General features: G+C 43.0%; 1 protein-coding gene across 4 annotated transcripts in view; it reads right to left on the reverse strand.

The window, feature by feature from the left end:
- SH3PXD2B (SH3 and PX domains 2B) overlaps nucleotides 1-14,350 on the reverse strand; it is a 129,716-nt gene that overhangs the window by 61,595 nt on the left and 53,771 nt on the right. For all 4 annotated transcript variants that reach the window (XM_034960967.4, XM_003814025.6, XM_034960965.3 and 1 more), the window contains one exon: nucleotides 8,174-8,250. In XM_034960967.4, the coding sequence (XP_034816858.1) occupies nucleotides 8,174-8,250 (77 nt within the window). The remainder of the gene's footprint in view (nucleotides 1-8,173; nucleotides 8,251-14,350) is intronic.

A 14,350-nucleotide genomic window follows, 5' to 3' on the forward strand; every position in this document is an offset into this window, starting at 1 on the left:
GGATCTCAGCTCACTGCAGTCTCCACCTCCTGGGCTCGAGATCCTCCCACCTCAGCCTCCTGAGTAGCTGGGGTTACAGGCGTGCACCACCATGCCTGGCTAATTTTTGTATTTTTAGTAGAAACAGGGTTTCACCACATTGCCCAGGCCGGTCTCAAACTGCTGGGCTCAAACGATCCACCTGCCTCAGCCTTCCAAAGTGTTGGGATTACAGGCGTGAGCTGATACCAGTTTTATGTTATGGTTGTGATATAAAGTTTTCTCAAAGACATATTGTTTTCAGAAGTTCAAAAAGTCAGGAAGCCCTCAGCACAGTAGGCAGCAAGCCAGTCTCATAATCTGAAGAAGTTCAAAAAGTGAGTTGAAGAAAAATATGAATAATAATATAGGTGGGTGGTGTATGACAGAATTCCAGAAGGGAAGTCTCAAGTGACTGGAGCCTGGTAAATACTACTGTTATGTTGCCCATAGTTTAAAATACTACAGCATGGGCACACACACTCACAAGTGCGTACGTTTGCATGTGTGTTCCATTTAAGCTACACCGTATGATGCTTAGTTACTACCTGATGTCTCCTCATTGAGAATGAACACTGGTGCAAGTGAAAGACTCTAATCAGAAGTCCACACTTCAGAAAAGGCTGCTTCAGGGCTTTAGCTGTCTTCATTGTGGATCAATGCCACAGCCTTTATTCATTAGCTTAACTGTTGTTAGAAAGAATTTTTTTTTTCTACTGGTGAAATGCTCCTAGAAATATTCTCAGACACTCTGGCCCTTGCACAAACAGAACCTGGTGAGCCCAGTACCGTACACCCTTCAGAACGGGGCCCTGGGTCTAGGATTTAGGGTTCGGGTTCAGCCTCTTCTTGAGGATTTTACTGTCAGACCATGGTTAGGATGAGCTGATCCTGCCTCTAGAATGTGGTTGCATCTGCCTTGAGGAATCATTCATGCAAAGAGATGTCAGACAGACAACTGGGATTTCAAGGAGCTTCCAGAAAAACTTGAGTGGCTATTTATGAGGTGGCTTGATAATAAATACTTGTATGTGTGACAGGATTCAGCTAAGTCATATTTTCATTGTGTCTTTTGATGAACAGAAGTTCTTAAATTTAATGTATTCAAATAAACCAATCTTTTTGTGCTTGGTATCCTTTTTGTATCTTTAGAAATCCTATACCTAGAGATTATAAATATATTTTCCTAATGTTATCTCCTAAAACATTTTGTAATATTGCCTCTTACATTTATGTCTTTAATTTTCTTGGAAATGATTTCATGTGTGGTGTGAGGCAGGGATAAGTTATCTTTTTTGTTTTTTTCCCATGTGGATACCCATTTATTGAGGAATGATCTGCAAGGCTGCCTTTGTCAATATCACAGTGTCCATCCAAATACACATGGATCTGTTTCTGGGTTTTCTATTTGTTTCAAGAGTTTGTCTATCCTTGTGCTAATACTGCACTATGTTAATTACTGTAACTTTACAATAGGTCTGGTAGAGCAGAAAGTTTCTTCCATTGTAATATACACTTGGTAGCTAGCTTTGGGATATCATCTATAGCTCTCATCTATCTCTATTAGAGACCTTCACTTTCTACTAAAATAAAGCTAGTTATGATAGATCAAATTGGCTTCAGTTGGTTCACAACAATGTCAGTAACAGATACCCAAATGTCATGTAACAGCCTATGTAGTCTATAAAAGAAAGGGATCATTTCATCAGTTCCCTTGAAGCTGAGCCCAGGAAATCTGGCCAAAAAAACTCCAAATATCCACTCTATTTATTATGTTTCATTAATAGCAGGGGGTAGTAACTTCCACGTGGCTCATTTAACATAAGCAGTTCCCTCCCTGTGGTTAGTCCAAGTGAATTCATTATCTCTGTACCATTTCAAGCATCAGGCTGCTGCTATCCTGTATTACTCTCGGATTTTAAATTTCCTTTTCAAAACCAAAAGTCCAGGAGTTGGTGAAGCCCTGGGTGCAAGGAAAGTCTGACTCTGGAGAGAAGTCAGGTGGGCTGGGCAAGAAGCAGAATAGGCTGATTTGGGCTGAGGGACAACAGATTCTGGGGAAGGTATGAACTGGAACTTCCCGGCTAGGCAAGGTGACCCTATAGTCCTTGCCAGCAGGGCCTGGACAAAAGAAGATCATCTCCAGAATTGGAATTTCAGGCTCTAGAGGTTTGGAAAGTGACAAGGAAGAGCTGAACCTTCTTCTGAGGGCTGGGAGGCAACAGCAGCGCTGATGGCTGCCCCTTAGCCCTGGCCCTTCCTTTGTCATGAGGTACTTAGAAGACAGAAGAGTCTGGGTTTATCTGGCTCTAAGAAACACACATTTGAATACCTTGGCCTTTTGCATTTTTACTTTGTTTTTTTTTTGAGACTGAGTCTCACTCTGTCACCCAGGCTGGAGTGTAATGGCATGATCTTGGCTCACTGCAACCTCTGCCTCCTGGGTTCAAGCAATTCTCCTGCCTCAGCCTCCTGAGTGGCTGGGATTACAGGTGCCGACCACCACACCTGGATAATTTTTATATTTTTAGTAGAGATGGGGTTTCACCACATTGGTCAGGCTGGTCTCAAACTCCTGACCTCGTGATCTGCCTGCTTTGGCCTCCCAAAATGCTGGAATTACAGGCATGAGCCACCACGCCCGGCCTTGCATTTTTACTTTCTTAGAGGCCATAAGTGGTATGTGAGTGTGGAGGTGTAAAAGGCTTGAGTCCAACTCTCTAACACTCAAACCTAAAATCTTATTATAAGTAACTGTGTTGGGCCTCCACCTCCTCATCTATATGATGGGAATAATAAAACTTACTCCTGCCTAGGAATTCGAGACCAGCCTGGACAACATGGTGAAACCTCATCTCTACCAAAAAAAAAAAAAAAAAAAAAAAAAAATTGGTATGTGCTGGTAGTTCCAGCTACTCAGGAGGCTGAGGTGGGAGGATCACTTGAGCCTAGGAGACTGAGGTTGCAGTGAACCAAGGTCACCCTACTGTATCCAGCCTGGGAGATAGAGCAAGACCTTGTCTCAAAATAATAAAAATAAAGCCTACTCCTCAAAGTGGTTGGAGAGATAAGACAAGGTCCCATCTGGCAAAGAGCAGACGCCAATCAGGAGAGGTTTTCTGACCTTCTTTGATATCTCCTGCCAAGAGAGGGATCATCTGTCCCCACACTGCCCCCTTCTGTTCAACACTTTTTTTGTAGAGATGGGGGTCTCACTATGTTGCCCAGGCTGGTCTCAAACTCCTGGCCTGAAGCAGTCTTCCCACCTTAGCCTCCCAAACTGCTGGGATTACAGGCATGAGCCACTGCGCCTGGACTAATACTTTTTAACAGATTTACTGTGGCATAAATTACACACCATAAAATTTACCCATTATAAGTGCACAATATCAATGTTATTTGGTAAATTACAGAGTTGTGCAGCAATCACCACAATCTAGTTTCAAAACTTTTCCATCACTTCAAAAATGTCCCCCAACCTAATTTACAGGTCATCTCTGTTTCTTCTACCACCCCCAGGTCTGGGAAACCACTGATCTGCTTTTTGCCTCCATAAATTTGCCTTTTCTGCAGATTTCATATAAACAGAATCATACAATATGTAGTTGTACACATCTGGCTTCTTTCACTTAGCATTATGCTTTGGAGATTCATCCAGCTTGTAGCATTTACCAGTGTTTCATTGCTTAATTTATTTATTTAGAGCTGGAGTCTTGCTCTGTCACCCAGGCTGGAGTACAGTAGCACTATCAAGGCTCATGGCAGCCTCCAACTCCTGGACTCAAGCAATCCTCCTGCCTCAGCCTTCTGTGTCCTGGGAGTGCAGGCTCAAGCCACTGTGGCACGCTCCCAGTGCCTTTTATTGCCAAACAAAAAGATATGTCTATTGTATGGATATTACACATTTTGTGTATCCATGCACCAGCTGATGGACTTGTGGATCACTTCCAGTTGTTGGCTATTATGAATTAATGTTGCCATGAACATTTGCAGCCAAGTCTTTGTGTGGACATAAGTTTTCAATTCTCTTGAGTATATACCTAAGAGTGGTCATATGACAAGTTTAACTTTTGAGGAAACTGCCAAACCGTCTTCCAAAGTAGCTTCCCATCTTTTTTTTGTGTGTGTGTGTGTGACAGAGTTTTGCCCTTGTTGCCCAGGATGGAGTGCAATGACACGATCTCGGCTCACCACAATCTCCACTTCCCGGGTTCAAGCGATTCTCCTGCCTCAGCCTCCTGAGTAGCTGGGATTACAGGCATGCGCCACCTTGCCTGGCTAATTTTGTATTTTTAGTAGAGATGAGGTTTCTCCATGTTGGTCAGGCTGGTCTCGAACTCCCGACCTCAGGTGATCCACCCGCCTCAGCCTCCCAAAGTACTGGGATTACAGCCGTGAGCCACCACGCCCGGCTTGCAGCTTCCTATCTTAAGGGCTCCAGTTACTCTATGTTCTCACCATCCCTTGGTATTGTCCTGTCTTGTTGATTATAAGCAACTCTAGTGGCTGTGTAAGTATCTCGTTATGGTTTTATTTTGCATTCCCATAATGACTAATGATATTGAGCATCTATTCATGTGTTTACTAGTCATTCCTATGCCTTCTTGGGTAAAATTTTTATTGAAGTCTTTAAAATCGGGTTGTCTTACTATTATTGAGTTCTTTGTGTATGTTCAATACAAATCCTTTATCAGATATACGATTAACAAATATTTTCTCCCAGTCCACGGCTTGCCATTTCTCTTTTTTTGAGATGGAGTCTCACTCTGTTGCCCAGGCTGGAGTGCAGTGGCACGATCTTGGCTCACTGCAACCTCCACCTCCTGGATTCAAGCCATCCTCCCACTTCAGCCTCCCAAATAGCTGGGATTACAAGCGTGTGCCACTATGCCCAGCTAGTTTTTGTATTTTTAGTAGAGATGAGGTTTCACCAAGTTGGCCAGGCTGGTCTCAAACCCTGGACCTCTGTCTGCCTTGTGATCTGTCTGCCTTGGCACTCCAAAGTGCTGGAATTATAGGCATGAGCCACTGGCCTGGCCATTTTGTTAATGGTACTTTTTGAGATACAGAAGTCTATAAGTCAATTAAATTAAATTAAATTTTTATCAGTTTTTCTTTAAAGGCTCACACTTTTGGAGTCATAGCTAAAAACTCTGCCCAACTCAAGGTCGTGATGAGTTTCTCCTATGTTTTCTTCTAGAAGTTTTACAGTTTTAGCTCTTATATTTAGGATTATGATCCACTTTGAGTTGATTTTCATGCATGGTATGAGATAAGGATCTAACTTCATTTTGAGATAAGGGTCTAACTTCATTTTTTTTTTTTTTTTTTGCATATGTATAGCTGTTGTGGGTTATAGTGTTTTGCTCTCCACCCCCTATTTATATATTAAAGACCTAACCCCCAAGCCCCTAGAATATGAATATATTTGGAGATGGGATCTTTAAAGAGGTAATTTAAAGTAAAATGAAGTCACTAGGGATGTGCCTTAATCCAATATAACTGTGTCTTTACAGGAAGAGGAGATTAGGGCATAGAAAGGTACAGAAAAGACCTTGTAAAGACACAGGGAGAAGAGGCATCTCATCTATAAACCAATGAGAGAGGTCAGAAGGCCCTGCTGCCTAGACTTCCAGTCTCCAGAACTGTAGGAAACTAAATGATGTTGTAAGCCAACCAGTTTGTGGTATTTTGCTATGCAGCCCTAGGAAACGAATGCAACAGGTGACTATCTCAACTGTTTGTTAAAAAGACTATCCTTTTCAGCCCAGCATGGTGGCTCATGCCTGTAATCCCAGCACTTTGGGAGGCCGAAGTGGGTGGATCACTTGAGGTCAGGAGTCCGAGACCAGCCTGGCCAACATATAGTGTAACCCCGTCTCTACTAAAAATACAAAAAAAAAAAAAAAAAAAAAAAATTAGCCAGGCATGGTGGTGGGTGCCTGTAATCCCAGCGACTCAGGAGGCTGAGGCAGGAGAATCCCTTGAACCCAGGAGGCAGAGGTTGTAGTGAGCCGAGATGGCGCCACGGCACTCCAGCCTGGGCAACAGAGCGAGACTCCATCTCAAAAACAAAAACAAATAAATAAACAAAAACTATCCTTTTGCCAGTGAATTGTCTTGGCACCTTTGTGGAATATCAACTGATCAAACATTTTGTAGGATTTTATTTCTGGACTCTCAATGTTGTTCCGCTGATCTACATGCCTATTTTTGTCAGTACCATACTATCCTGATTACTGCACCTTGTAGGGAGTTTTCAAAATGGGTAATATGGCTCATCTAACTTTGTTCTTTTTCAAAAGTGTTTTGACTATTCTGGATCCTTTATATTTCCACATACACTTGAGGATTGGCTTGTCAATTTCTATAAAAAAGCCTATAGAAAAGATTTTGACAGCGATTGTATTGAATATGTAGATTCATTCTGGGAGGAGTTCCATTTTAACAATATTGAGTCTTCCAATCCACAAGTATGGAATATCTCTCCATGAATTTAGATCTTCTTTAATTTTCATTGAAATGTTTTGTATAAATCCTGCACTTCTTTTGTTAAATTTATTTCTAAGTATTTTATTCTTTTTGATGCTATTGGGAGTGGGACTGTTTTCTTAGTTTCATTTCTGGATTATTTGTTCCTAGAATTTAGAAATACAATTGTTTTCTGTATATTGAGCTTTTATCCTGATCTTACTAAACTCATTTATTTGTCCTAACATTTTTTTGATGGATCTCTTATGATTTTCTGCATAGAGAATCGTGTCATCTGTGAGTCAAGAGTCAATACTCTTTCCTTCCCAATCTGGATGCCTTATCTTTCTTTTTTGTGTGCTTACACGGGCTAGTCCCCTAGTAAAATGTAGAACAGACATGTAAGGGTAAGCATACTTGCTTTGTTCCTGATCTGAGGGGGAGATTTTTCACTGCTCCATTTAAAAACCATTTCTTGCTATTCCTACCCCTCTCCCATCAGAATCGCTAGTGATTTTAACTTGGAGAAACAAATACCAAAGAAAAGCTGCTAAACAATATAAAAACATGCTCCTTTCCTGACTATAGCCTCAAGTCAAATGAAATATAACCAAAATGCAGGTCTCTTGTTGTTTAGGACGTTCAAGGGACAGGAAGCCGCTGCACCATCAAACAACAGGGATTGGCTAAATAACTCTGGAAGCACGAATGTATAATGGAATACTACGTGGTCATTAAAAGTAGGCTTAAGAGGATTTTTTTTTTTTTTGAGACAGAGTCTCACTCTGTTGCCCAGGTGGGAGGGTAGTGTGCCATCTCAGCTCACTGCAACCTCCCCCTCCCAGGTTCAAGCGATTCTCCTGCCTCAGCCTCCTGAGTAGCTGGGACTACAGGTGTGTCCCACCACACCTGGCTAATTTTTGTATTTTTAGTACAGATGGGGTTTCAACATGTTTGGTCAGGCTGGTCTCGAACTCCTGACTTCAAGTGATCCACCTGCCTTGGCCTCCCAAAGTGCTGGGATTATAGGCGTGAGCCACTGTACCCAGTCAAGAGGATGTTTTTTTTTTTTGTTTTTTTTTTTGAGACGGAGTCTCGCTCTGTCGCCCAGGCCGGACTGCGGACTGCAGTGGCGCAATCTCGGCTCACTGCAAGCTCCGCTTCCCAGGTTCACGCCATTCTCCTGCCTCAGCCTCCTGAGTAGCTGGGACTACAGGCGCCCGCCACCGCGCCCGGCTAATTTTTTGTATTTTTAGTAGAGACGGGGTTTCACCTTGTTAGCCAGGATGGTCTCGATCTCCTGACCTCATGATCCACCCGCCTCGGCCTCCCAAAGTGCTGGGATTACAGGCGTGAGCCACCGCGCCCGGCCGAGGATGTTTTAATAGTAGGGAAATTCTCACATAATAATTACGGCAAAAGAGAAAGAGCAACAAAATAACACATACAGAATGGTCTCAACATCATTAAGAAATGCGCATAAAGAAAAGGTGGAAAGGAAATATGTAAAACCCTTAATAACTGTTGCCTCTAAGTTGAATGATAATGAATGATTTTCCCCCTAATTTCTTTACATTCCTTTGAATTGCATAAATTTTTATTGTTGAGCATCTTGTAGCCAGAAAAAGAAAAGAAAACAGAATACACCTACAGGGAAGACTGCGTGGGCATTTCTCAGCCTTACCTTACAGTATTCATCAATTGGTATCAGGCGTTTGACAGCCACGTCCCGGATGTGGCTTCGTCTGAAGAGAATCTTACCTGCAGAAGATGAGAGCAAAGACAGTGTTGTCAGGGAACAGGGACAAGCTCTCAGCAACCTGAGAGGGTGTGGACATGGCGGTTCCTAGGGTAGGTCTGAGTGGTGCCAAAATTCCTGGCTGCGATCAAGGTACCCCCACTGGACTTCCGTGAGGCTTGGATAAGCCCATGTGAGGTCCCCCTAAACCCTGTTCACAGCTCTAACACAAGGGCTTGGGGGAATGGGACCCACGGAATAAGTTTTGGTGAGATAAGGGAGGCTGGAAGCAACTGTGGAAGGAAGCCGCTCCTACCTGATGAAGAAAGAAGGTTGGACCCGAGCATGTGAGGTCCTGTCCAACTCCAGGATTCTGGCTGGGTGAACAGTACAGTGGACAAACAGACATGCCCTCAGCAATAGTTCAGTCTCCTCCCTTCTCCTCATTCACCCTCTGCCTTTTCCTCATGTTCCCTAAACCCCCATGCTCTACCATTCTGAGCCCTCCCCTCTGCCTGGACACCTCCCCATGCATCCCCACCACCATCCCTCATAGGGGTTAAGAGTTCCTGGCTCTTTCTGACTGCACACATTATTTATTTTTATAGCACTTCTTCTGTCCTACCAATCATGTGCTCTGCACCAATAGGAACTGACTGCATCTCAGTCCATTTTGTGACAATAATGTTTGATAAATGTATGAATGTGGCTTCCACCTGCAAAGATGACAGATCCTTCTAGTTCCTTCCCCAGTTAGTGTTCGTAAGAGAAGGGTTCTGAGTTCTCTTATTTCACCAAATATTAACTGAGAGTCCATGACCTGCTTCACAACATCCGAAACTCTGGGGCATGGGGCTATGAACCACCAATATGACACATGGGTAGAGAATGTGGGTCACAGGAAAACACGGGTATATACATGATGCCACTGAAGATCTCTGGAAATATCCAAGACATTGAAATGTCATGGGTGATGCCTGTTTAAAGCAAATCAGTGGGTTCTCAGAGAGTTTAGACAGGATATCCTCTCTTGGGGAGATGGTGGCGAAGCATATGCACTAAGGGTTAAGACCACATGACTCACCATTCTGAATCTACCACACAGTCAGGGGTGGGGGAAATCAGAAATAAGATACAAAGGAGGGCCAAAGACATGGGAGATGGAGATAAGCACCTCTACTAAGCTCGTGCAGAGCAACTGGGGGTATCTATGGGTAGGTCAAGGGGAAGGTGTGGGAGGACCAAAGCTGCTCTGGAGAGCAGAGCATGGAGACCTACTAAGAGCTCTCTCTATTTCTGGTCCTAGGAGGTTGGTTAAAAAGAGGAATTTGGGTCAAGAGCCTGGCAAGGTGAAGAGAGATTACTATTGATCTAAGATGGTTTCTGGTGAGATGGCTATCTCCACAGATCAAGCTTGGGCAGGCAGGGATAGGATGGCATAGAAAAGTGTAGTAAGGATTGGGCGTGGTGACTCACGCCTGTAACCCCAGCACTTTGGGAGGCCGAGGTGGGTGGATCACTTGAGGTCAGGAGTTTGAGACCAACCTGGCCAACATGGCAAAACCCTGTCTCTACTAAAAATACAAAAAAAAAAAAGAAAAAAAAAGAAATCAGCCAGGTGTGGTAGCATGTGCCTGTAGTCCCAGCTACTCAGGAGGCTAAGGCAGGAGAATCACTCGCATCTGGGAGGCAGAGGATGCAGTGATCCAAGATCATACCACAGCACTCCAGCCTGGGTGACAGAATAAGTGAGACTCTGTCTCAAAAAAAAAAAAAAAGAGACTAGTATAGTAAGAATTTTCATATGACAGAACTGGAAGGAATGCTGAAAAACAACCCTACTGACTTTTAAAGATTTGCAATGCAAAGTGGTAAAGGAGATTTGCACCCTAAAAGACCATGTAGCTAATCCAACATTTTAAACAACTGGACTACTTGCTCCGGTGCAAAAGGACACTATTTGGAAACTAGGTAGACAAGGTAAATTTAAAAAAAGAGAGAAAGCCTTTTTTTTTTTTTGCTCATTTTCACCAATTAAAAAAATATCTAGGCTGGGTGCAGTGGCTCACGCCTGTAATCCCCACACTTTGGGAAGTCGAGGCAGGTGGATAACCTGAGGTCAGGAATTTGAGACTAGCCTGGCCAACGTGGTAAAAACCCCGTCTCTACTAAAAATACGAAAATTAGCTGGTGGCACATGCCTGTAATCCCAGCTACTCGGGAGACTGAGGCAGGAGAATTGCTTGAACCCAGGAGATGGAGGTTGCAGTGAGCTGAGATCATGCCATTGCACTCCAGCCTGGGTGACAAGAGCAAAACTCTGTCTCAAAAAAAGAAAGAAAAAAATGTAGATGAATACGTATCACAAAGTATCACAAGGGAGATAACCTTTAGGTCTGGCTGCCTGAGAGCCAGGCAGAACTGAGCCATATTTCTCTTCTTTCAAAAGCAAATAGGAGAAATATTGCTGAATTCTTTTTCTCAGCAAGGAACAGCCCTGAGAAAGAGAATGCATTCGTAGGGGGAGGTCTCTGAAATGGCCGCTCTGGGAACGTCTGTCTTTTATGGTTGAAGATAAGGGATGAAATAAGCTCCGGTCTCCTGTAGCGCTCCCAGTCCTATTAGGATGAGGAAATTCCCGCCTAATAAATTTTGGTCAGACCGTTGTCTGCTCTCAAACCCTGTCTCCTGATAAGGTGTTATCAATGACAATGCATGCCCGAAACTTCATTAGCAATTTTAATTTTGCCCCGGTCCTGTGATCTCGCCCTGCCTCCATTTGCCTTGTAATATTTTATTACCTTGTGAAGCACATGATCTCTGTGACCCACACCCTATTTGACACTCCCTCCCCTTTTGAAAATCACTAATAAAACTTGCTGGTTTTGCAGCTTGGGGGGCATCACAGAACCTGCCAACATGTGATGTCTCCCCCGGACACCCAGCTTTAAAATTTCTCTCTTTTGTACTCTTTCCCTTTATTTCTCAGACCGGCCGACACTTAGGGAAATAGAAAAGAACCTACGTGAAATAACGTTGAATTATTGGGGGTGGGTTCCCCCGATATCTGGCACCCAACATGGTCTTTCTTTTTTCCTAAGTGCATGTGGGAACCCGATTCCCTTTGGTAGAGATTTACTGGCACAATGGGGGGCTGAAATTAATGTTCCACGTAACTCTTATAGTGCTCCCCATCAGCATATGATGGAAAACATGGGGTTTGTTCCTGGGCTCAGTCTCGGTCAAAAGCATGAAAGGATTACTAAACCCCTCCCAGTTACTGTAAAAGAAAACAGGGCGGGTTTAGGTTATCCTTTTTAGTGGCAGCTGCTGCCATGCCTCCTGATCCTATCCCTTTACAATGGAAATCTGACACACCTGTTTGGATTCAGCAGTGGCCGCTCTCTAAAGACAAACTGGAGGCTTTAACTCACTTAGTTTCTGAACAGTTACAACTTGGAAATGTGGAACCTTCTCCTTCCCCCTGGAATTCTCCTGTGTTTCTGGTAAAAAAGAAATCAGGCAAGTGGCGGATGGTAACCGATTTAAGGGCCATTAACACTGTAATTAAACCTATGGGGGCCGTCGAACCTGGCATGCCTGCTCCTGCTTTAATACCTAAAAATTGGCCTCTCATAGTTATTGACCTTAAAGATTGTTTTTTTCATATTCCTTTACATAAATCGGATTGTGAAAAATTTGCTTTTACTGTACCATCCATCAATAATCAGGAGCCTGCAGCTCATTATCAATGGAAAGTACTTCCTCAGGGAATGCTAAATAGCCCTACAATCTTCCAGCTTTATGTTGGGCAAGTGCTTTCACCAGTTTGAGCCCAATTTCCCCAGGCCTATATTCTTCATTATATTGATGATATTTTAATTGCTGCCCCCACTGATAAAGAATTAATTGACTTATCAAAGTTTGAGCTGCCGTGTTACAGAGGCTGGATTACACATCACTCAGGATAAACTTCAACAGACCACTCCTGTTCAATATTTAGGAATGGTGGTCGATAAACAACGTATTCAACCTCAAAAAGTTCAAATTAGGAAAGATTCTTTGAAAACTTTAAATGACTTCCAAAAACTTTTGGGTAACATTAATTATTTAAGACCTACTTTAGGTATTCCGACCTATGTGCTGTCTAACTTGTTTTCTACACCGTGGGGAGATTCCAATCTCCGCAGTCCCAGGACTTTGACCCCTGAGGCTTCACTAGAACTGGAATTCATAGAGGAAATTCCAGTTATCTAGAGTACAGCTGTTTCAGCCTTTTCAGCTTCTGGTTTTTGCTTCATTACACTCCCTTACTGGACTAATAGTTCAACATAATGATTTAGTGGAGTGGTGTTTTCTTCCTCGTTCTGTGTCAAAAATTTGTTTATCTAGATCAAATGGCCACCTTAATTGGACAGGCTCAGTGTAGAATACTTAAAATTTCCAGATTTGATCTGAATTTAACTGAAGTTCCTTTAAGTCAGCTTGAAGTTCAAGCCGCCTTTCAACATTCCGTACTATGGCAAATTCACTTGGCTGATTTTATTGGCATTATTGACAATCATTATCCAAAGAACAAATTGTTTGATTTTATAAAAATGACGTCTTGGGTGGTCCCTCGATTAACCAAAGATCAGCCCATTCCTGAGGCTGTTACAGTGTTCACTGATGGCTCCAGCAATGTAAATGCTGGTTATGTAGGTCCTACAAACAAGCTTATTTCTACCCCTTATACCTCTGCTCAAAAGGCTGAGTTAATTGCTATAAATACTGCCTTACAGGATTTCCCCAAACCTTTAAATATTGTCTCTTATTCTACTTAACATGGGAAAGAGAATATGCTTGTGTTTCACCAGGAGATCATCAAAAGAAAACCACAGGGAAAAGACGTCTGCATCAGAGACTGCCCTCAGACGTGGTGAGATCTGTGCCAACTCCTTAGAAGCTGGCACACCAAATCACAATGGGTCTGATTCAATCCTCCTTGATGGCAATGGAGACCCATCTAACTAATCCCACTTCTCCTGATTGCCTTTCTTTTTCTCCTTACAAACCTAAAAATCTCACCATTTCTATTAGCCTGACAATAACATCCCTCTGTTCTTCTCTTCCTCCTTCAGCACTCAATCTCGCTTACACTGGGTTTTATTTAATTATTCTCCTCCTTATACTTTCTGTCTCACCAGTTTCCTCTCACACTGATTTACCTGCTACACAAAATTATTCTTATTGGGCTTATGTGCCTTTTCCTGCACTTATTCGACCTCTCACCTGGATAGATGTTCCTGCAGAAATCTACACTAATGATAGTGTGTGGATGCCTGGAGCCACAGATGACTGTTGCCCTGCTCAACCAGGAGAAGAAGGCACTGCATTTAATGTTACCACGGGTGATAAATACCCTCCTCTGTGCCTCGAACATGCACCTGGTTGTATCCATCTAGAAACTCAAGTCTGGGCTGCTTATCTTCCAGAGAGATCAGCTACAGAGGAAATGGGACATTTGGTCTCCGGCCTCTCCCTTTCTCCTTTGAAACAAATGAAAGGGGGAGTAATGGGAGATACCCCATACTTTCAATATAAACCTGAGGAAAACCATGCCCTAAAAATTTTGAGGGCCCATCTAAAACTTTAATTTGGGAAGACTGTGTTAACTCACATGCAGTAATATTAAAAAATGACTCATATGGTTTAGTAATAGACTGGGCACCAAAGGGCTATTTAAAAAACAATTGCTCCTCTGACAGAAGGGAATGCCTGGAGGCTACTTATTTTATTTCTTATCGGGAGAACGAGAATCATCATTCTACTTTGCACAGGAGGTTCAGCTTGTTCTTTCCCTTAAAATGGGAAGATAAAGGCATTACCCCCCTGAGGCCTCATATGATACTTCCCATTCTGAGCCCAGAACACCCAGAACTTTGGAAATTGGCTATTGCCATGTCTGGACTGCAAGTATGGGAAGGGAAAACTACTCTGTCTGTTGTCCCCACTACCGTCCCCTTCTCTCAGTATCACCATAGATCCAGACATTCTGCTTTACTTACCTCCAACCTGACTGTTCCCACACAGAGTTGTGTTAAGCTTCCTTACATGCTGTTAGTAGGAAATATCAAAATTTGG

Source organism: Pan paniscus, chromosome 4 (genome assembly GCF_029289425.2).
Source record: "Pan paniscus chromosome 4, NHGRI_mPanPan1-v2.0_pri, whole genome shotgun sequence".
NCBI lineage: Eukaryota > Metazoa > Chordata > Mammalia > Primates > Hominidae > Pan > Pan paniscus.